General features: G+C 39.7%; 2 protein-coding genes across 8 annotated transcripts in view; one reads left to right on the forward strand and one right to left on the reverse strand.

Moving 5' to 3' along the window:
• Window positions 1–24212, forward strand: part of LOC123961955 (inositol hexakisphosphate and diphosphoinositol-pentakisphosphate kinase 2-like) — a 318451-nt gene that overhangs the window by 276637 nt on the left and 17602 nt on the right. For 2 of the 7 annotated variants that reach the window (XM_046037790.1, XM_046037792.1), the window contains exons 17-27: window positions 7908–8090; window positions 9879–10020; window positions 10261–10484; window positions 11190–11317; window positions 11474–11588; window positions 12131–12238; window positions 12365–12481; window positions 15291–15431; window positions 15682–15790; window positions 19538–19690; window positions 22066–22128. In XM_046037790.1, coding sequence (XP_045893746.1) covers window positions 7908–8090; window positions 9879–10020; window positions 10261–10484; window positions 11190–11317; window positions 11474–11588; window positions 12131–12238; window positions 12365–12481; window positions 15291–15431; window positions 15682–15790; window positions 19538–19690; window positions 22066–22128 — 1483 coding nt within the window. Of the gene's footprint in view, window positions 1–7907; window positions 8091–9878; window positions 10021–10260; window positions 10485–11189; window positions 11318–11473; window positions 11589–12130; window positions 12239–12364; window positions 12482–15290; window positions 15432–15681; window positions 15791–19537; window positions 19691–22065; window positions 22129–23543; window positions 23809–24212 lie in introns of those variants that run through there. The other 5 variants (XM_046037795.1, XM_046037796.1, XM_046037793.1 and 2 more) reach the window with 5 other exon arrangements.
• LOC123961977 (apoptosis inhibitor 5-A-like) lies at window positions 429–3937 on the reverse strand. The gene is made up of 7 exons (XM_046037833.1): window positions 3808–3937; window positions 3074–3255; window positions 2859–2952; window positions 2656–2712; window positions 2113–2192; window positions 1821–1963; window positions 429–1034 (listed from the first exon to the last, which is right to left on the reverse strand). Exons 1-7 carry the CDS (start codon window positions 3874–3876, stop codon window positions 955–957), a joined length of 705 nt encoding a protein of 234 aa, XP_045893789.1. The 5' UTR covers window positions 3877–3937; the 3' UTR covers window positions 429–954.

Genomic DNA, 24212 nt, shown 5'->3' on the forward strand with positions numbered 1-24212 from the left:
ACACATAAATATATATATATATATATATAAACCCAACCACCCACAGTACTGAGGGGAGGGAGGAGTGGGAAGGAGATGCAGACATGTAGACAGCTGAGAAGGCACCTTTCTATATGTGTTTTCTAAATGTAGATGCCAGATTGTGGGCTAAAATTACCTGCTCTTCATTCTGCTTTGGTACAGATATAGGCGAGTACAAATAGAAAGAAGAGGGAAAAGGAGAGAAAGGAGGGGGGAGAAGATAAATAGGAAGAATGAGTGGGTAAGCGAGTGAATGGATCGTGAGAGGACAGAATGGGAGGAGAAAGGTAAGTTTTGCATTGAGAAAAAAAGAAATCTGAAGCAGTAGAATTGTGTAGGGTTGGATCTTTGTCTTGATCCCAGATCAGTTTAACTACTGCAAAATTCTATATTAACAAGGACAAAAGTTCATACTTCCATACAAGTTTATGATAAAAATCCAATGAAACAACATCATTGATTCATACAAAGTAGAATAGTCAGCCAATTAAACTTAGGTTCTAATAAAAAAGAAAACAAGATTAAATAAAAAGGTAGAAAGAAATGCATTCATCAACATGTTCCAAGACAAGAGGATCTTTACCTTTTCCTACAACAATCTGACAAAAATATTTATCAGTTACAACTTGGCAGTCTTTTGTTCCACAAAAATACACAGTATAATATTTTTAAAATAAAGGGGTAAACATTTAGATGTACTAGACTGAGCCCGTTGTATGATGTTCTGAAGACAAGAAACCAAACCTCCACCCCCCCACCCCCCCCTCCAAAAACAACAACAAAAATAAATCTGGATCTGCAGGTTGGTAAGTGAAAAAGACTTGGACACCAGTTAAAAAAAAAGGGAAGAGTAGGTGACAAATAGTCCATATTTGTGTGGAAAAGATCTTGATGTGATGCAGTTCAATGAGCAATATGTACTGTGCGAGTGTCTCAGTAGGTTCGGCCTCGGCTCCTGCTGCCTCTGGCTCCGAAGCCTCGTCCTCGGCCGCCCCTGAACCCACCACGCTGCTCTGGAGAAAAGAATGAAAAAAAAAAAAAAATAAGGATGAGACATGGCTATATTCTGACCAATCTGAATTTTTATATATATATATATATATATTTTTTTTTTTTTTGGGGGGGGGGATAAACGTACTTTAAATTAGATTTTAAAAAGGATATGTACTGAACAGTTTACAGGTGAAAAATGAACTTGTCAGTGCTCTGACGGACAAACTGTTATAATTCTGTACTGCATTTTCTTGTTACTTAGTGAACATACAGCATTTACGGTTATATATTTTAGTTAAATATCTCTTGGATTTGCCCATTTTAGATGTTTTGTTTCTTTAAATGTATACATTTCCGAGCATAATTTTAATATAATGCAAATTCAAACTGACTGACTGGTTTTTAAAATGATGTACAATGGTGAAGCCATTGCCCAGATGACTGTGTGAAAGACACTGGTCGTAGTTCCATATTTAGCTATTTATTGGCAAAGTTGTGATTTTTGCAATCATACGGATCATACAGGTTAACAATGGTAAAGTGGATTAAGCTGCCGGTGCACTTTGAAAAGTTTGATGCTTTTTTTGGACGCAACTTTGAATTGCCACGAGATTCCATTTAAGTTCTGTGAATCCAATCTCACTATAGTCAGGAGCAAGCTACAGACTTTTCAGAGCCAACATTAAACATACAGAGGGGTTAGTATTTGTGTCAATGAAACCAATAAACAATTCGTAACAAAACGTGAACATGCTGCACAACAGTGTTTACTGTGGCGAGAAAGTTGCCGCAAAAGGATTCCTCACCATAGTTAAAATTGCCGATGGTGGCGCTGTACTTGCCGCTGGGGGGATTGTAGATTTGTCGTGCGTCCCTCCGGGGCTGAGGAGAGATCTGTTTTTTTGTGCTGGCACCGGAGCCCATCTCCTCACCTGACGGACGCTTGGGCCTACAAACACAAAAGAAGAGTAGATGATGACCGAACAGGGAAAAAAAGGAAACTTGGCTGCATTGTGTGTGGCTACCAGCTGCTAAAAGGTTTTTCTACCATCTCTAACCTGAGGCAACATTGGTGACAAAAAGTGGGAGCAGACTTACGCTACTGCCTCAGTCTTCTGGACAGGTTTCCAAGACAGAGTGACTGTGCTCTTGAATGATGGTGGGTTGTGAAAGAGATCCTAGAATGAAAATAAAGATTAACAGTCACATTTAAAATACAATAAAGCTATTGCCTGCAATGCAGTTTATATTTTACTCTCCTGAAATAACCAGAAAACTAGAAACCATGTACATTGTAATGCAATCAAATATAACAGTCTTTATAATAAATCCTTCCCTCGTAAAAGTTGATATTCTCAATTGTCTTTGACATTGTGTCAGAAAGGTGCCGTGTTTACTTGTGTAGTGTTGAACTGCATTATAGTTGTGAGGCGTTTCTGCCTCTCCAGATACATAAATTATGGGATAACATGTTTTAACATACTGCAGCTCAGTGTAGCAACACCACAAAAACAATTCCATACACCAATGACTTGAGCAGTAGGCTGGATAAAAAAAACTGCACATTTAATGCAAGTGTGTTGCAATCATACACACATTCTTATTTTTCTGGTCACTCAGTGTATATGACCAACACCATACCTTAATGAGGACATTAATGTTGTTTGTGATCTTGAGGGCCACCACTTTGATCTTGTTCTGATTACAAAAACAGAAGTTTTGCAAGTCTTACATTAGATATTTCACAGCAGAACAAAAAACAACTTCACTACTCAGTTTGCATCGTTGTTGACTTTATGCATGAAGTTTCTACTTAAGTTAAGCAAGTTGACCGTAGTTGTTACCTCTTCTGTCTTCAGAGCATCTCCTGTTTTGCCTTGCAGTGCTACTCGCAGCTGTCTTATGTAAACCTGCAGGCCCCTGGCAAAATACTGTAACCTGCCGAACACAAACCAAATTTAATTCAACAAAGTTCATTGTAAATACATTCAAGTAGGCATTTTGGGGTGAAAAGGTGGGCTTTCCTGTAAATTAAGCTAATCCATCAATCACACCTCACCTGATCTTGAAGTCTTTGAGGCGCTCAGCATCCACTTTGTCGAGGAGAAAGTCTGGCAACTTCTTGCCCAGTTGGTGGAAGCCAAAGAGGAGACACTCCACGTAGCTGAACTGCAGTTTGGGCTCCTCGTTCGCTGAGTTCTCGCCGTTCTCCACCTCTTCTGGTGGCAGAGGCATGAACTCCTACACAAACAGAAAAAACATGAAAAGTCCTGGCCAGAACCTCGTTAACCCTTCAATTATTGTGGAGCCTGCACTGAAATTACCTCTACATCAAGTGAATGAATCTTATACTATTAGGGCTACTGTTTTAAGTTCCCCAAGTCAATTACAGCTTCTTTGTATTTTATAGATAAAGCTATTAGGATATATTTCAACACATTTTCCCCACTTTGAGTTTAACAACTCTGACAGTAGTAGTAAAAATGTAGGTACTTAAAAAGAAGACTGTTGGTTCAAATACCCAGACCAAGTGGGCATATGTGACCAAGGAAAGAAAATAAGTCATGCTCTTGAATGTCACAACAACTGCTATTATCCTTAGACAGAGAATCCTAAGTTGCGGAGGACTGACTGTGTGCAACATCATAAAGTAAAGCAAGGAAATGTTAAAAAAAAAAGCAATACAATCTCAGCCTGGATCAGGGGAAAACAGCCAATGTTTATTTTGATTTGTAAGTGCATTTACACTTGTATTTCTCCATGTTCAACAACAACAGGACAATCCGTTCTCACCAGCAGCTTGGTAAACAGCATGTTGAGGTTGGCCTCCAGCTTCTCCATGTCTCCACAGAACGGACTCATCTCAGCCAGCAGCTTCAGCACCTACGCACACACACACACGCGCACACGCAGCTTAGCAGATCCCCTCACACAGTGTAATGTGCATTGCTAATGAGAAATAGTGTTGCATGGTTCAGACTAATGACCCATTAACAACATGCAGTTGGCTGACACCTCTGACAGGTGGCTGCCACGCTGACTTTGTTTACTACTACAACTGCTCACCAAATGTCAGACATTAGGAATATCGACCTCACACCAGTGGCCATATTCAAGTGGAAGTGCTGATTCAGGCTGAATAAATCCAGGTCAGGAAACTAGTCGTTTTTTCTAATAGCTACACTAGCTCATAAACTGCAACACTGAATAAGCACTGTAAGTTAAAGAGATGCGAAGTTGGAGGGGCTGCTGGTTCTGGGTCTTCCCAAATTTTGTATTTCCATTTAAAATTCATTAAACAAAATCCTTAATGTTAATTAACACAGAGATACTGGACTGTCCAGATTACATTAGGTTATTGCCACCAGTTACAATTCGTTTCTTAGAAATCCTGTCTTGTGAGCCGGCATGGCGGACAGGTCTATATAATACACTACCCATGAGCCACGGCCACTGTCAGAAGGGCAGATTAGAGTTTTAGCAAATTCAAAACGCTTTGGCAACAACTGGGCGCCAAAGTTGCAGAATCCACCAACAGTTGAACTACAACTGATTTAAGATCAGAGCTGCACGTCACAGAATTTTAAGTTCAGAGATTGGACCCTTCATGCCAAAATACAACTTGGGAGATAACGTCTACCTTATAATGTTTATGTACACAAGCTTGTGCCTTCCTCTTTTTAGTCAAAGAGCCAGATATTTTCTGATGCAGTTCTTCCCTTTTGTACTGATGATTCAATCGTGAGAGTTTCATGCGGCTCCAAGCCTTAGAAGAACTGTGAGTCACCTAACACTGTCTATGGGGAAACAAATGGGAATTTTACTTTCTGCACCCAAAATACATTGTTAGAGAAGAAGAACTATGCAGAATTTGAATACCACTAAATAGTTGCAATAAATTCAAGGTAAAAAAACAAACAAAAAAAACCTGGTAAAGATGTCAAAGAAAGAAGTCTCAGTGTTTCCCCTAGGATGGAGTTATAGCAGCAGAGGTGAAGCAAAATTTTTGTCTGAATATAAAACTGCAACACAACTTGTCTCAGCAGTATTGCTCTTGTGTCCATGAGCATGCAATGCACATCAGAATAGTTTAAAACTTCAGTGTTTTCCCAGTTTAATGTACGCTTTAGCTGAATATTTTGGTGTTGGTGGTCATGGTCAGGGTGGTGGGGGGCTTGCAGGTCCTCCCAAGAAAGTTTTACGTTTTCCAATGACGAATCGGTAATTTCACATTGGGTCATTATTTTCACCATATGTCTGAACAAAGAGTTGGAAAAGCTAGAGCAGATAATAAACAACCAAAAGCAAAAGATCAGTCTACTGGGAATTTGCTTTACTAACCTCAGCTCCTCCAGTCACCACCGCCCTTTCTTTTCCTAACAACCACTCTTTCATCTGAAAAATAATTGAACCAGTCTGTACAGGACAGAGCTGCAGGCTAACGTTACACCAGTTTACTCTCAGATTGTTACTGATGTTCTCAACATTGGACAAGTAGGCAGTAATAAAATACAGCTACCAGTTACTTTCTCTTGAGCTAATGTTAAGTTACATAGCAGCCAAAAGACGCAGCCTGCTGTTGAAGCTTTCCTGCTCAGCTCAGTCTGAAGGGGAGGGGGGATGTTAGCTAACTTAGTGCCAACATGCTTCACTTTTTCAGCAGGTGGGGAAACAACAGACTTTTCTTGGTCTTGAGAAGCCGACACACTGTAACCAACACCGTCACTTTCTGCAGCTCGGACAATCAAACACTCACTACGTACCTCCTGATTCCTTACAGGAGTTACGCTGTTATAACAGCATCTGTCACGTAGATGTTTTGTATAGAACGATGAGAGGAAGCGAGCCAAGTATTGAGTGTTGCTGTGCTCCCACAGTGTGCGAGTGAAAACATATGTAGCACATAGTTTAATTATTAGGGAGAAACACTGGTGGAATAATGTATACTTGTGTTAAGTGCTGTGTGTGATGTTTTTTGATACGGATAAAATTGCTGTTGTTATTTTGAAGATACATTGTGTACAAGTACATTGTGTTATGCTGTAGTGTGCAACTAAGGATTATTTTCAATTAATCTGACGAACATCATTTTGTCTATAAAATGTCTGAAAATGGTGAATAATGTCCCAATAATGTGTTCAATTGGCTTGTTTTGTCCAAAACCCAGAAATATTTAGTTCACATAAGACAAAGAAATGTGGAAATTTCAGTCACGTTCTTCTCAATCACTTTGAGAAGATGGAACAAGCAAATCGTTGGCAATTACAAACAATTGACCAAAATAAACACAGATACACTTTCATTTTGATCAATTAATTTACTAATTGTTTCAGCTCTACTTAAGATAATATAAAATGTGATTTGAGCAGTTGTGCAAAATGCAGAATAAAATATTGGAAAGTATTTTAAGCATTAAAGGTCTTGAAACACAGTTTTGTCAAACTGAAGGAATTTTCCTTTCATAAGGGTAATGTCAAACAAGGTTTCCCCAGGTCACATTAGGATCATTTGCTGAGCTAAAGTAAGCCAAAGGTGACAGCCTGTGACTCTCCAAAACAATCAGTCAAACTCTGTTTGTTTGGTTTACCGACTGACGCAGCTGCCTGATTAAGGCCGAACCCTGTGGTCCATCTCCTAGGTAACCCAAGGTCAAGATTATCTTTATTTTTGTTTTATACAGACTGACTGGCTGTATCTATGTAGAAAATGTGACTTGAATGACACACAACATGACTTTAGATTAACTTAGGTAAGCATAGTGTCTTGTTTTGAGCCAATATCCATTAGAATCTTCACACATGTACACATGGGTGAATAATAACCTTATTTGGACACATAGTAAATCTCTGTAGTTCACGGAAGATAAATACTTTCCGCCAGGATGTATCCTTTAGATTTGCTTTGGCACTACACTGTGTTGTACTGCTTTTGCCATTCTCCTTGCTCAAGTTTCAATGACTATTTCTGCTGAAGACATGCTGAGTTGCCTGAAACCTTCTTCATCAATAAGAGTTAACTAGTAGGCTTGGGCTGTATTCACCCGCCTATGTTGAGGGCTTACAGTACAAAATACATAAGCTCAATACAACATCTCCATATCCGTTCAATAAAAACAGCTGGAATCTAATCCCATCTGGATTTGTAAACACCATGTCATACCATAATACTGTGATACTGTTCAGGCCGATTGACTAGCTCACAAGAATTTTCTTCATTACTGTAAAAACAGGTTTTTCTGTGTAAATACCTCCAAGACTTCACATTTTAAAGGATAACTTTGGTATTTTTAAACCTTCACCCTATTTTCATATATTTTGGTGTCAAAATGACGAGTAGTTGATGGCTTCAGCCGGCCATACTTCTTGACAGACTCGGACTGTCATAACAGTCTGACAACGTCAGGGAAAGGATTCTACGAGTAACACCTTTTTGTTTTTAACCAGAAACAGAAGTCTCGCTCAAGGACAAATCTTGCTCTGAAATCTAATGAGAGGCGAGTTGTTGCAGGAAGATGACGGTTGAAATATGAGTCAGAGTTGGAGATCAGAGTTTGTTGTGTTGAAGTGAAGTTAGGAAATAGTTACTAGCAGTTCCTCTATGTACACAACAAACTCTTCACAGGTTTCCACCCTTGTCTTTCTGCACAAAACACCAAAATGATCCTTTAAGAAGCTGCTGATCCACAATAAAGAAAATCAAGGTACTTTTAAAGGTTAAAGGTTCCATGGTTTTTCTAAAACTGTAGGTTCTCTGAGGGGAAAAATGAGGGAGAGCCCTTATTAAACTTGACTATAGCAGAAACGAATCAAGTTTACTCTGCATGTACTGTATGGATTTCTCTCACAGGGCCTGGGTTACATAACTTCAGTTCAGGTTCTGTGGTTTCCCTGCAGGGTCTGCTGGCTTTAGAGGGGGAGCTGACTCCGATCCTGGTTCAGATGGTGAAGAGTGCCAACATGAACGGACTGCTGGATAGCGACAGCGACTCTCTGACTGACTGCCAGCAGAAGGTGAAGGCCAGGCTGCACGAAATCATGCAGAGGGACCAGGAGTATACACTGGACGACTATCAAAAGGTAAAACCAGAAATAGTGAAATGAAAATATAAAAAATTAATTATTTCATACGGTGCCTGGTGTATAGGGATGCACTCTTGGCCGAAGCTGAAACCGAATATAATAAAAATTTGCCGAATACTTAATACCGAACAAGTACATTCACATTTTTTCCATATATTTAGGCTTTTTTTTTTTTAACCATTGCATAAATTAAATAGTCAAAATGAGCTTTTTACTCATGTGTTTCTCACAGGATTTGGAGAGACTGGGAGGTGGGTCCGAGGCCCAAGAGGGTCCAGTAAAGTAAATTACATGTGTCCATTTACTTTTAATGGACACATGTAATATGTTTTATAGGCTACTTTATGTGAATATAATCCAATTAATCTTATTTCCATACTGTATAGTCACCTTATTTTGAAAACCAGATGTTGTCACATGTGTATCCTCGGGCTAAATTCATGAAGTCCGACTCAACGTGATAAATAATGTCGTATGTGGTTCTCATATCATAACATGAAGACTTCATAGCCTCCCTTCAGGTAGGACTCTCATACTGCAACACTTGTCTTTGCTTCGCTCTGGTCCGTTTCACTGGATTTACGAGTGACGGAAACACTCTAAGTGGGTCAGACTGTTTGTTGCCTTTTCTAAGAAGTCAGCCACAGATGGAGTGGATGTGCTAGGAGACAATTCAGCAGAACAGTGTCTGCAAACGGTGATTTTTTGCGTCTTTCTCTGACACTTCGCTTCCACACTGCCGACATGCCGACGTAATTGTTCGGTAAATTTATTCGGTCTTTTGACTTATTAGTCTGAACACCAAAAGAGCTTTTTTTGCTATTTTCGACTGATTAATTTTGGGGGCCGAACAGTCAGTGCATCCCTACCGGTGCAATTTCCCATTTGCCAGTAAGCTTCCATATGTTCAGTTAAACAGTTGGACGTGCTTTTCAAGTCTTCATTCTTGAAAGATTTTTTAACTTCTCCAAAGAAAACATGTTGTACAAGTCTCTTACTGCCCATATGATATTTCTTGTGGAAAACAGAATAATGTTCAAGCTGAACCCAGTGGAATAATTAATGCATTAAAGAGCCAGTACATGTTAGATGCCTGTGGTATAATAAATTCCTTGTACCTCTTTTACTTTAGCGCTTATTTTTCTTCTGATTGCTCATTTCTTTCTGCAGCTTCGTCACATGATCATTTTAGATTATCAGGACCACCTCACAATGTCAAACATCCACCACCACTTGCTAAAGTAGTGGTGGAACAACTACATACATTTACTCAAGTACTGTACTTAAGTACAATTTTGACATTCATGCTCCACTACATTTCAGAGGAAATATTGTACTTTTACTACACTACATGTGTTTGACAGTTGTAGTTATTAGTTACTGTGACATTTAAAACAGTTAAACGACATGATGCAGTATTATCCAAAGTATCTAAAATTGGCTCCACATTGACGAGGTACAATATTAAAAAGCTCTTACGTGTATTTCTTAGTGATAAAAACAGATGTAACACTTTGAAAAGAGCCATTCTGCTGAATGAGTTCTTTTGATACTTGATACTAATTCTTCTTTACCTTTACTCATTTTTAGACTATGGTATTTCTGCTTTTACTTAAGTAAAGGATCTGAGTACTTCTTTCACCACTGAAGTCAAAAGCTGAATGGCTAAAATTAAAAATGCATTAAAAAGTGCATGTATTGCGCTAGGTTTTTTAAGTCCTTCCTGATTGCATTTTTTGATGTTTTGTTTTGTTACCTATTTCATTCTTTTCTATTGTGTCCCAGTTGGCCCCAACTGGCAGCCCATCGCTGGTGAACTCAATGAAGATCATACAGAATCCAGTCAAAACCTGTGACAAGGTGTACACCCTCATCCAGAGTCTTACCTCGCAGATCCGCAAGAGACTGGAGGACCCCAAATCTTCAGGTAGCGTGAAACTGCCGTACCTCATCCTGTATACAGGTTCAGGTGTACCGAAGAAAAAATATTCGGCTGCATGTTTTGCTCTGTTGGTTTAGTCTGTAGGCTTGTGTCTGCATGAGTCAGATAGAAACTGAAAAGGTTAAAATGTGTAGCGAAATGTCAAGTGTGTTTTCAGAAGTGATTACCTGTTTTAACATTTTGAAGAAGATCATACGATTAATGTCATCTTTTGTTATTCCCCAGACCTGCAGCTTTACCACAGCGAGACGTTGGAGCTGATGCTGCAGCGCTGGTCCAAACTGGAGAGAGACTTTCGCATGAAGAACGGCCGCTATGACATCAGCAAGATCCCGGACATCTATGACTGTATCAAATACGACTCAACGCACAACGCCTCGCTTGGACTTGAGGACACACTGGAGCTGTTCAGACTGTCCCGTGCTCTGGCTGACATAGTTATACCACAGGTTAAAAGAGAACAGTGTCATTTAGCTTTGTAGCACATTTAGTCATAGTCGTAGAAGATAGCACGCCTTAACTGTACAGAAGTTTCACATTAGTCCTGAATTATTTTGTAATATTGGAATAATGAATTTATAAAATTTGTGTGCCTGCCAGAAAGGAAAACTAATAGTGTTAAATTATGTACTTTATCTATCTGGAGGAATTGAGGAATGTCAGATTTATTTTAACAAATAGTTCACATTAGAGAATTGTACCAGAAGGCATTTGGCTGATAATTTGACACATTTATCGTATTAAATGGTGTTCATGAAACCAGCAATTTTTCCCTTTGTGCATAAAATCAATTTTTATTGAACCCTGTGGTAAATGTAGCAACAAAAAAGGTAGTGTGACTCAGCAGTGAAAATCAAATACACCATAAAGTATGCAGCATAAACAGTAAAACACTGTCAGTTATAAGGAAATAAAAAAACAAGATAATTTTGGAAGTGCTGCAGCATAATTTTGGAAAGTCACAGAAGCCCTCCATGCATGAATGTGTCACTTATTATATGTGTTCACTCTGAGATGTGGGATACTGTTTCTGTTACTGTAGCCTTCTGCCCCCAAAATATGCTGAGATAAGGCTCCCTCATGTCCGTAAATACTTAGATTCAAAGTTAATGTATACGTTCAAATGTTGTTTTTTTTCATGTCATTCCTATCAGGAGTATGGCATCACCAAAGCAGAGAAACTGGATATTGCTCAGGCTTACTGTGTTCCTCTAATGAAGAAAATCCAGCTGGACCTGCAGAGGACCCATGAGGACGAGGCCGTTAACAAGCTGCACCCCCTGTGAGAATACAAGCCGCCGCTGAAGCACACACAAACTACATGTATTTAGGTTAAGCACATTAATACAGTGTGTGTGTGTTTGTGTATGTTTATAGAGATTAATGGTGTTGTGTTGACTGATAAGCTCTCTGTCATTGCCTGTCCCCTGATGTTCAGGTATTCTCGTGGCGTGATGTCTCCTGGTCGTCACGTCCGCACACGTCTCTACTTCACCAGCGAGAGCCATGTTCACTCCCTGCTCAGCGTTTTCCGCTACGGAGGACTGCTGGATGTACGCTCTAAATTTATCATCTCTGACAATTTGTTTGTTAAGCAATGGTGATGATGAATTACCAAAATAAGAGTAGATCTAGAAATGGATGCTTATGTTTAAAGTTGCCCCAACTGCAAGCAGGTAAATGTCCATATAGGACGGAGATAAATTTTGAAGTTGAAGTCCACCTGGTTGGTATAATGAATATATCAGCAGATTGGATTATAAATAGCCTGTAGTTCAACATAATACAACAAAAATATTTGATATTTGTTATATTAGTAATATAGTTTTGTCTCATAATTTACATACATTGTCACCATAATATATTTTCATACTTAAAATTTTAGCCACATTATAAATGTTATGGACATTATTACCTCATTGTTGGTAAATACAGGCCAATGTCTCAAACATAACCCCTTTAGTTTCATGGTGTTGTGATTTTATTTTTGTCTTTGCACAATATCAGGTGGTTTATTTGATATGGGTGTTTGGTCATGTATGTATGTCTAAGGTTTGTGTGTGTGTGTGTGTGTGTGTGTGTGTGCATGTATCAGGATGAGAAAGACCAGCAGTGGAAACAGGCAATGGACTACTTAAGTGCTGTGACTGAACTAAACTACATGACACAGATAGTCATTATGCTGTATGAAGACAACAATAAGGTCAGCTTGCATAGAGCTTCATAACGGCAGTAAACGCATCCTTCTTATTTATATTGTCAGCTCTACCACTGCATATTTATGTATGGATTTCTTTATGTCTTTGTGATATGTCTGTGTCATGGACAGGACCCCTCCTCAGAGGAGCGTTTTCACGTTGAGCTTCACTTCAGTCCAGGAGTCAAAGGGTGTGACGATGAGGAGAACGTACCTCTTGGCTTCGGCTTCCGCCCAGCCTCCTCAGAGGTGTGTGAACTTGTGTGTTTGCCTTGCATTTTTTCCAGTACTGTACGGTGCTGTACCATTTGAATGGCCCTCAGTTGGCCTTCTAAAGTTGTGCAGTTTTTTAGATTACAAATCTTGAGACAATCATCTTTACATCAAAAAGAGCAAATCCCATAGCAGAATGTGTTTATGTTTGAGAAAACATACGGTATCAGTTTGATTTATCTGTCAGTTTCTGCTCCATCAGCAACTTTTTTCACATCAGAAGATAAAATTGTGTAACTGTATCTGTAATGGGATGAATAATGTAGCCAGTCATCTCTGTATTTTTGTGGGTATTGGGCTGCCTTTCTACCACTGTCCCACTTTTTGGTGAATGTGGTTGTATCTAATGCCGTTTTTTCCATTACCAGTACCGACTCGACTCGGCTTTGGCCCACCGTCCTGGGTTTCCATTGCAGATAGCTACATTGAGGGGTACTATCTCTGGGTACTGATTGTCATAGCAACACCACACACAACTGCCGCTTTATAATGTTCAATGCGACACAGACACCAGCGACCCACATACAGCTGCCTCTTGATTTTAAGTTGAAGTGTTTCAATATTACTCAGAATGTAAAGACAGATAAGAGGTATGAAAACCTTACAGCTGTGTTTTCCTCTGCCGTTGTTACTGCAGCGGTCTTTGTGACAGTGGGACCAGAAGGCTCTGTGAGCGGCTGGCCGGCCTCGCAAGCTCCTCCCGCGGTTTGCAGCAGGCTTCCCCGCAGCCACTTGTGGAGCTCCTCAACTCTGAAAACGTTCAAGCAGATTTTTGTTCGGCCATCACTTTCGTTAAAACTGTCAATATTTGAAATCTACACAGTTGATTTCTCACCTCAAAACTTCTCAGAAGTGGATTTAGTGATGAAATAACGTATGAAAATTGTAAAAGGCCTCTGTCTGGCGCGTGAAATGATGACGCAGTGAATAGTAACGATTCTCTCTGACTACCAGCTGTCTGCTGTGTTTTCACATCACTTTTTAGTATCGCCTCAGCTCGCTTGGAACCACAAAGGAGGTTATACGAAAGAGTACCTGGTAGCAGGTACAGGTACAACTTTTCCACAAAAAAAAACAAAAACCAAAAAAAGGAGAGTAGAGCTGGTACCATGCAATGGAAAGGGGCTTTTAATTAAAGATAGGAGCTCTCCAGTGGACCCAAGTTAAATACACTGACAAAATTATAAACGCAACACAACTGTTTTTGCCCCCATTCATCATGAGCTGAACTCAAAGATCTAAGACTTTCTCTATGTACACAAAAGGCCTATTTCTCTCAAATATTGTTCACAAATGTGTCAAAATCTGGGCTAGGCTAGGCTGGCCATAATAAAAAGCCACTTGAAAATGTGCAGTTTCATTTTCATTTCTCTACCTAAAGCGGTCTCCAAAGGCATTTCATAGAATTTGACAGTACATCCAACCGGCCTGACAACCACAGACCACGTGGAACCACAGCAGCCCAGGACCTCCACATCCAGCATCTTTACCTCCAAGGTCGTCTGAGACCAGACACCCGGACAGCTGCTGCAACAGTGTTTTTTCCATAACCAAAGAATTTCTGCACAAACTGTCAGGAACTGTCTCAGGGAAGCTCATCTGCATGCTCGTCGTCCTCATCGGGGCCTTGACCTGACTGCATCTTCCCTCGGCCATTGAAGAGGAGTGGACCAGCATTCCACAGGCCACAATAAACAACCGGATCAACTCTATGCGAAGGAGATGTGTTGCACTGCGTGAGGCAAATGGTGGTCACGCCACATACTGACTGGTTTCCGATCCCCCCCAATACAGTGAAACTGCACATTTTCGAGCGGCCTTTTATTGTGGCCAGCCTAAGGCACACCTGTGCAATACCCATGCTGTTTGATCAGCATCTGGATTTGCCACACCTGTGTGGTGGATGGATTATCTCGGTAAAGGAGAAGTTCTCACTAACACAGATTTGTGAACAATATTTGAGAGAAATAGGCCTTTTGTGTACATAGAGAAAGTCTTAGATCTTTGAGTTCAGCTCATGATGATTGGGGGCAAAAACAGTGTTGCGTTTATAATTTTGTTCAGTGTAATTGCTGTGACTTATCAAGAGTGGAGGGTTTGCCTGATATTCTCTGCTTACATGTACACAAAGTGGTATGGTGATACATTCAGGTGTACTATGCCTTGCTGTGGGGAGTTACATCAATTGGCTAGTTATTTTAAGAAGTTACTCGTTACTGTACAAACAAAATCTTACTAACTTTTTGACAAATACATTCAAACATAAAAAAGAGAGTGCATGGTGAAAACACAACATCCAACTCTGCAAGAAAAAACATTTAAATAATCATGTACTGTCACTGCTGCTCAGTGCAGCAAGCATTTGTCATGTGCACGTGTACTGTAATAAAAGCTTTTATAATGGCGGGCGTACCACACTTGTATGCAGGCTATTATGTTGTTGTGACCGACACATTCATTTGACTGTGATTAACTCTATAATAATACATTACAGAAACTTGACACCTGAAGCTCATGTTGTAAACAGATTGTTTTCTTCAGATCAGATTTCTTCCTGTGTACATTTTGCATATTAGTGAGGTAAAAACTAAAAATTCAGTTGTCACCGAGTAGGTAGGATAAAGACAAATCATTGAGTTCAATATATTCTGCTAGCCTTACAACATGTTTAATTCAGTTTGTCATGTGGAGCAGCTCAGGTGGGTTTTGCTGTCCGTGCCTGTGCATGTGGTTCCATGGACAAGTATATGAAATAATTTCCTTCTTGTGTTCTCTGACTAATCAGAATCAAGACAAAAAGCCCAATCAGGGCAGTCTGGAGGACCTCTCCCAGGACCAGCCAGACCAGGCACTTCCTGTCTTTGAGCCAATCAACATCCAGCGAAGGTCCCCTATGATCCGCAACCGCAAGACTGGCTCCATGGAGGTACCGAACCGTTGTCTTGGTGTTTCAGGAGTGTAATGTTAAAACTGATCCTGTCTGTTTATTTATTTAAATTTTTTCCACTTGGTAGTTCTAGTCTCTTTTTAGTTGAGCATTTATATACTTTTCTTTGTTCTTTTATTTTATACCAAAAGTGCTATGATTTTGTTTAAGTGAATGGGAGACATCACGTCCCTGATTTACTGTGGCATCCGTCTCAATCTTAACCCCTGGTCTCCATGGCCCCACTCAGGTCCTCTCAGAGACCTCTCCCAGCCAGTCCTCCAAAGGCTGCACATCCCACCGACTCTTCCCCTCCTGTTCGCGCCAGTCTCCTGAGATCAAACCAACCAGTGGCCTAGGTGGGCACCTCATTTGTGGTTGGTTGTGTGTGTGTGTGGGAGGGGGGGGGGGAGTGAGAGAGAGAGTGAGTTTATACCAACACACGCCGATCTCACAACACATTTATCTACAGCTGTCATCACTGATCCTCCCCCTCGTCACAAGCCCTGGCTGTGACTTCTCCCTCACCTTCCCACCGTCCCATATATCTCTCTCTCTGTCTCTCCATTTATGTTTTCTGTTTTTCTTTCCCCCCCCCCCCCCCCTCCCATTTTTCCAACGGTCACATAGCTTCCATCCCAGCTTAGCTTAGCAGCAGCCAAACAGGATCAGACTCCAAACTATGTAGGCAAGAGGTCAATGGCCAGAGTTACTTTGACAGCCAAATACAGGATCTCTGGTGTCACATAGCGTTCGAGCAAGTACCGTACCGTTATACCTGCTAGGTGATAATGTGACAACATAGGGAACATACTGTAGGTGTTTCTATCTCTTATTTCGGAGGTCTTTACAGGAAACAAACCATATTTCTGAAAATCAATAGTTACTAGACTCTAGTTACTACTACTAGTTATTGATGTATGTTTTAAATTGAATAATATTGCACAACGGACTTTTAAATATAACCTGTGTCCCAATTTTATGCTATATACTAATTTTAGACAGTATGTATTATATAATAACTGTCATAGTGCACAGTTTTTGTTGTTAGCATACAAAAAAATCAAAAAGCGAACTTTATCGTTTTGTACCAACTAGACATTATACAATACGCCACCAATGCAATATTGGAAGGCTGCTGCCGAGTAAACAAAGTGAAAGCTATAGATACATTTTTAAACGTGAGTAGCTGCTTTCTTAGGGATAGTAATGTACATCAACAGCAGACTCAAAAATCAAGTATTTTTAAACAGTAAATACTGAAAACCTGCGTAGATTTAGTTTGTATAGAATTGGGAAACCTAATTAGAAATATAAATATAATTATTATTACTATGAAATAATTTGCCTTAATAACAATGTAACAAATGTTCATTAAGTGTTTGATTTTAATTAATTTGAATCACGAACAAATGAGCACTTTCTCAATTTTCTGCAATTTTTCTATTAAAGAGGTGGTATTATGCTAATTTTCAGGTTCAAAATCCTATTTAGGGGTTGTACCAGAACAGGTTTACATAGTTAAAATTTTTTTAACACATTTTTGGTCATACTGCACATTGCTGCAGCTCCTCTTTTCACCCTGTGTTGAACGCTTCGTTTTAGCTATGGAGTGATACATCTTGTCTCTAAATGATCTTTGTTGAGAGTTGCACATGCACAGTTCCTAGTTAAGGACTACTAGCCAATCAGAAGCAGAGAAGGGCGGGTCGCGAGAAGCCGGTAAACCGCTTCGATTCAGCTGTAGGCTACATGTTGCCGAACAGCTTGGCAAGATAGACTGGAGCAAGAGTTTCAGAGTGGTGAGTTGTCACACTGTAACAAAAGTATCTTTCATCCATGAAGTTGTAACTGAGCTCTTTCTCTACACCACAGTAACAACTTCATGTCCACTGACTGCCTGGAGGGTAGCTAGTGTTTGGAAGGGAGAGGAGAGCTGTGTGCTGCAGCTCACTGTTTTTTCACCGGTGTTTTTGAGGGCGTGTCGGACTAGCCACTTGGCGAGCCTTATATGAGGCGCGTTTAGCTTCCATCCCTGTGACGTCACAGGGATGGAAGCGAAGTGGTTGGACTACAAATGAGCTGTTTTCCAGCAGTTCAGAGCAGTGTTTTCTGTGGGAGATGGGAACTCCCTTTGGGCTGGACTTTGGGCTTTTTCACTTTGCAAACCTAGTACATGCACAAAAAAGGTATATAACTCAATAAAGAAGAGGGAAAGAGCCAAAAAGCATAACACCACCTCTTTAAGATATTTATTTTATTATTTTTATTGTTTCTCATGTTCTGATCCTTAAAGAATAGTTTAAAACCCAAATTAACCATCTGGTTACTTCAACTTTCATTCAGGAGCAAAAAACAGCCTTTAAACTTGAAAGATATAAGGATTTGACATTTATCATGATAATTATTGATACTGAATGATATGAAATTTTTGTGGCAATTAGACATGAAGGTCTCCATTATATATTTATCAGCTGCAGTATGGTACATAAACTGCAGTCTAAATAGGTTTTTAATGCTGTCTGGTAACCTCTTAACCAACATGAAACAGCACAATCTCTTAAAAGTGTTCTACATGGCTTTTAAGCTCATCCTCCAGCAGAACCCTTTTTAGTGCTACAATGAATCCTCTCAAGTTAGTTGTTTGGATAGTTCATCCTGACCCCCTAATAATGTTCCAAATCGGCAGAATCAGAGGTCTTTTTACCTGTCTGATTGCCTCAAACTGACCCTAATGAAAGAACCCTTGAAGGACTCTTGTTTTGCTGTATGTACAGTTTCGAAAGGCATGTAACCTCCAACAATCTGCTAACATAGTGACACTTACACAAGCATGAAAGCCTGTCGTCTAAATCAAGACACATGGAGGAAACTATAAAACCATGAGTGTGAGAACAGGGAGTGGAGTCATTTTGTGGAAACAATTTCTGTCTCATGTGTTTCATTGGGAGTGTATCACACTCGGCTATGTTAGAACTGGTTCACTACTTACAGACTTTGTATTCAGTGCAGTTTATTTCTTTTTGTCTGCGCAATTAAGAAATAATTAAACTAAATGGATGTGTGCAGGAGTGGAAGAAAGCCCATTGTAAGTCCTTTCCAGTATGAAAAAATCTCAGATACAATCAAGCGTAATTGTAAACATCAGGCAAACAAAACAGCGCAAACAAGAGCAGGTGAAAAGGCAGTATGTGTGTAGTGCTACTTATCTCTAAATGTGTTAATCAACCTGTCACTCAGTGCTTCATTATCACAAGTCTGAAAGCAGCAGTTAGTTCTGTGTTTGTGCGACATCAAAGGAGCAGCCTCTGGGTATTCTCTGAGTGGAGCCTTTTTTTTATGTATAGTAAGTGTGAGGCTGCTGAGAAATCCCTCCATGTTCAATCCAACAACACCAACTGCACAGGTCAAAGAGTAGCACAGCAGGTGTCAGGGACGACCTCTGTTAGTGAGCTGCTTTTCATACCTTCATACTGTTTTTATAGAACGGAGAAATGAGGAGTTGACACTGTCGACTTTGAAAATTATGTTTAGTGCCTCTTCTGTGTTGTCTGTAAACTCAACATCAATTTAAAATATTAAAGTAAAATATATGAGAAATGTAATGTATATGAGAATTGGCTAACTCACCAACAACTGCAACTTCAGAGGGTTTGTGCACAGCAGGGGTCTGAAACAAACTTTTCCACTCATGGCCTGTTCGTCAAGCCTCTGCTGTTTTTTGCATACAAAACACACACGTTCTGTATGCTCTTGGTCTTGTTGACACCTATGCACACATGCACAGGTCTCATAGATGCAATCACTGTTGTGAAAACCTTGTAGCTTGCAGGTCATTATTTCCATGAACAAACAGCAGCCCTGTTTTCAGATTGTCTAGAAACAAATTTTAGTTTATCCTGAAAAACATTTTTTAAACTGAAGTTAAAGGATGAAATCACCCACACTGTAGTTACAGGGTTTTCACGCAGGTGTACATTCTTTGAAATGTACACACACTCATGCCAAAATCTCCCCATAGCAACAGTTTGTTATGAATAATGGCATGGTGTGTAATAAAAACTAATACTCATCCCGCACACCTTCCCCCCCGGCTCCTCACACAGGCTTGCACTGTTCTGGTCTCTTCAGTGCCTCCGCCCTTGGGGTGTCCTGTAGCGCCCCCAACCTGCGGGACTACGTCCGCACGCACCACCACCACCACCACCGAAAACCACCCCTGTCCCCCGGCAGTCTGCCGTGCCAGATTGGCATGTTTGGTACGTTCACACCACCGTCTGTCTTCCCCCCCAGAAAGGAGTTTCTTTTCAACTCTATTTTTTTGAGAAGGTCCAAAATCTTTTCCTGGCTTTAGAATCTCTTCTCTTTTCTTTTTTGCTCTCTAAGCTTCATATACTTTGATTTTGGGACATTCATTATTTTTTTCATCAAAGCTCACTTCTTTCTTCCCCTCGTAAAACAAACCAGCAATTTCAATCTGTTGCATCACATTTCTTGAGTGATTAATTCTGCAGTGTGCATGATTAGGTGACTAATTTGACAGTGGAAGGATTGACTGTGCAGCAAATGCTGAGCATGCAACCTTAGACTGTGTGATGTACTGCAGCTATTGGTGATCAGTGTTCTTTCAGATCAGCATGTCCACTCACTGATCACACCAATTTCTGCTTGGGTTTGAATGTGTTGAAATGTTCTCTCTCTCTGTGCATGTTGATTTGCAGTTTGTACCATATCCTCTCACAGGGAATTTAATTTCATAATCCACAGTAAATTATTTTTGTGTCTGTAAGCCAGAAGTCTGGCTTTTTTCATTAATCACAATATACGGTAATCCTTACATTAAGAAACTCAGCCTGTTATTTGGAACAGATATGTTTTCAAGACCCAATAATCCACCTTTTAAATAATCCTCAGTTGCATTCTCCCTCCCCACCGTTTTTTCTCAGTTTCATGTTTGTAACTTGGTAATGGTACAAGCAAACTGTTTTTACAGCCACCAGGGGTCCTTATAGCAGGTTTAATTATGCCAAACATCTGGACTGTATATCATTCTCATGGTCACAGCTGTTTTAGTTACACCAGTTTGTTCATTACTTTTAAATTAGGTTAAGTCAGCAGCAGATCATTTTACTAGCAAGTTATATGTATGCATATGGATCTGCAAAAACTGCGGGGATTTACTTTTGCCACTGTGGGTTTTAAACACAGGAGACTGAGCTGTTCAGTTTATCCACCGGGTGTCACTCTGACTGCAAAGCTACACACCGCCAGAATCAAACAGATGCTTTCCTTCCTCAGTTCTGTTGCGTCATGTTATGCTCTCTGAGACGTGAGGGTTTGGACTGACGTCAGTGCTGTTCATTTAAGGGAAGACAGGCTCCATCAGGACAACATGTTATTCTTTTTACTGGAAATGTGAAAGAAACTTCACCTCTGGTTTGAATTCAGACCTTAACATCAACACCACTTGTTATGTTTCAGATATGTTATTTTGAATGGACTTTTAAAACTGTTGTAATTTAACACTATTAATTATAGAAAAGTGGATATTCTGACAATCATTTTATGATCTTGGAAAAGAGACCAAGCCTAAACACCAGTGTTATTTTTCATTAGGTTGGGTCAAGGCTGCATTGCTACTATTACCACTTAATGTGGCATAAGCTAGTTCTTTCAACCATTTGTTACTTACTTTACTTTAAACAAACTATAATCAATATTTTATTATTTATATACTATGGTCACATGATTACTTGTATGTGAAATGGGTCAGTTGTAGTGATGGGCCCAGAATTATCACCTGAATCTGCTCTTCCTCTCAACTCTACGGAGCCGGATAGCATCTTTCAGCTCATCGTTTAGTTGTTCAGTGTGCAACTTTACTTCTTTGGTTCACTCGCACTGCTCTCATCTGCCTCGTTTTTAGCTGCAGCAGGCAGACATTTTCAGCAAAATAAAAGCTCTAAAGTCCCCACTGTACACTACCTGCTCAGCATCAAACTGCAAACAGATCCGTTAGATACTAGCTGGTGAACATAGTGGAGCATCTAGCAGCTAAAGAGCCAGCTACTTCACCCAGAGACGGTGAGGAGACCAAAAGCAGAGCTAAAAGGAGAGTGAATATTTGACTTAAATTTATCCGGGGGCACATGAGTTTTGAATGGATTACACAAATGACAAATAATGTGTTAATAAGTGAGTTTAAGAGGTTTAACAAGGCAGATTGTCTTTATGCCAAGCTGCGCTAACCTGCTGCTTTCTGTTGCTTCATATTTACTGTACAGACACGAGAGCGATGTCAATCTTCTCATGTAACTCTAAAGCTATAAAGAAAGTCATTAGTGAAGGAAAACAGTCCAAGGAAAGGAAGAAAAAGGAGATTGGATTCTCACCCCTCCTGCATGTTTACTGTTGAGCCAGAACATCCATCATTTACTCCAATTACTCCACAAGCTTTCCATTCACCTTCACTGATAGCCTCTCCTCTTTCTTTATTCAGAGATGACCCTCAGTTTCACGCATATTGGTTGTCTCCCCCCCTCCCCTCCCCTCATGTAAAAACACATACAAACAAACAGGCAGACACAGGTACCAGCAGTCCCAGTAATACCAGTTACCTTTCTTATCTCCTCAGAGCTGTTCTCTATGCCGGCAGTAAAGAGATTTTCTGTGTCGTTTGCCAGGCATCCGACTAATGGTATGTCTGCTTTTATTCAAGTTTATTTCGACACTCCTCCAGTTTTTCTTATCTTGCATGATCTCTTTGTGGGAAACATTTCCTGTGTTTTCTTTTTTTTGGGGGGGGGTGGGGGGGTTGACGTTTGGCTGCGGTAATTACATTGAACGTCTCCACGATTTTCAAATGCTAAAAATTCTGAAGGAGTTTCTGTTTCACCACGCACCCTCGGTGTTTGTTGTACCTTGTGTTGTTTTCAGCTCTCACCTCTAACAGCACCTGCTCTGCCTGCTCCTGTTTAATTTGCCTCTCTGATCCTGCTGTTTCTTCAACGGATCAATGTATGTGCCTTAAGTGAAATATATCTGCTGCCTCAGATATATTTCTTCGTGTAGGTGATTATGTGCACATATCCTAAGAGATCCTCATCTGCACTTTTTTTGTTAGTTTAAAATCATTTATTCTGGTAATTTCTTAGTTTGGGCTATACACAGTCTGTTTCACCTCAGCTTCTCACCCAAGGACAAAACAAGGGATTGGTGTGTTTAACTGGAATTATTCACTTATACCAAATTAATCTTTATTCAGCCTATTAATTTAATTTGAGTTAAATGTTTTTGTATCACCAAAATTGACTTTGTTCATCAAAATTTCAAAAATGCCCCAAACTCTCAGATTTCATCTTCTCCGGTGTGAGCATTTGGTGCTTTTCTCAGTTTCTATAAATGGCAATGGATATCTGTACTTTTTGGGACCATTGTTCAGACAAAACGAGACATTTGAATTCATCGTCTTTGACTTTTTACACATTATAATGGGCATTTTTCACCTTTCTCAGAAATTTCATAGACCAAATGATTCATGAAATAAAAGATAATTTGTTGCATATTAATCAATAATGAAAATAATCATTAGTTACAGCTCAATAAAAAGATCCTTCTTGTTAATTAAAATCCCACTTGACAGCGAGTGTTTGCTGTACCTGTTGTTTCACGCGGTAATTCACTGGTAAAGCCAAGCTGTGGATGCCAACTGCCTACTGTAAATAAGAAGTTCATCAGTATTAACAGCTAATGTACAATTTGCTGCTTTCACACATGGCCCGAGTCCATATGTGAAAAGGTGTTATTTTTCTTCTGTCTTTAATATGGTCATCTGTCACTGGTGAGTATCCTACTAGCTCAATGCAGAGTTTTCTTTTGGAAACAGCAGCTGCTGGGAGTTGAGTTCTTGTTTTCTGAAAAGATTTCTTGTCATTGTTAAAGCTGCAGTATGATGAAACACACTCTTTACGTTTTTGAAATGTGTTTTGAGACAGTTTTGTATCACCACTGTGTATCAGTCATGGATGATCTCACTTATGGCTGCACAACGCAGAACTGAATGCAAGTTCTGAAAGGTTATTTGGATATGACTGAGTGGTATTTATGATTTAGATCAATGGCTCAGGAACAGCCCGGCACGTGTTGGCAGTTTGATTAGTGCTGTCTGTACATCAGCAGGAGGAATTACATGTCATCCAATCACCAGGATCATCTGACGTGATGACGCAGAATGACAAGAAGTTTGTGGACAAACCACTGGGAACCACAGTTATGTGTGTTTCACTCCAGTTTGGACTGTAGTAGCCTGTGTGGTTTGGCTTAGTATCTGGTATTAACTTGAAAATCTTAAGAAGTAATAAAATGACGTAACTAATTATTGGAGGGTTTTTTTGCGGTGTCCTTACTTTAATTAGAAAGAAGGGTTAATTCAATATATACATTTTGTGTGTTTGTGTTTTGTATCCCAACACATTTAACCTAATTATGCAAGCTGGTTTTCCTGAGCTTTGTTTCTATAGTTTGTTTCAAGTAGTCTCAAATTCAGTTTATTTTGTGACCTGCAGTTATCTTGTTTACCTATTTTTACTGTCTTTTTATTGTTAATAATTGTTATAATGTAATGATGATACATTTTTAAAGAGTATACTTTCCTAACATACTGTGGTAGTTCAAAATGGCCATTATACACATATTTTAAAGATAATTATGATTGTGGAAATAAAACGACTGTACTTTTAGCTGTAGGAGGCTTTGGTCACTTGGGTCATCATTTGGGTCACA

Source organism: Micropterus dolomieu, linkage group LG22, assembly GCF_021292245.1.
Source record: "Micropterus dolomieu isolate WLL.071019.BEF.003 ecotype Adirondacks linkage group LG22, ASM2129224v1, whole genome shotgun sequence".
Taxonomy (NCBI): Eukaryota; Metazoa; Chordata; class Actinopteri; order Centrarchiformes; family Centrarchidae; genus Micropterus; species Micropterus dolomieu.

Excerpts from the sequence above, each read along its gene's own strand:
- LOC123961977 (XM_046037833.1), bottom strand. The coding sequence starts at position 3,876 with ATGAGTCCGTTCTGTGGAGACATGGAGAAGCTGGAGGCCAACCTCAAC. Across the intron at positions 2,713-2,858 it reads ATGCTCTGAAGACAGAAGAG|AACAAGATCAAAGTGGTGGC; the intron begins GTAACAACTACG and ends TTTTGTAATCAG. Across the intron at positions 2,193-2,655 it reads ACATTAATGTCCTCATTAAG|GATCTCTTTCACAACCCACC; the intron begins GTATGGTGTTGG and ends TTTTCATTCTAG.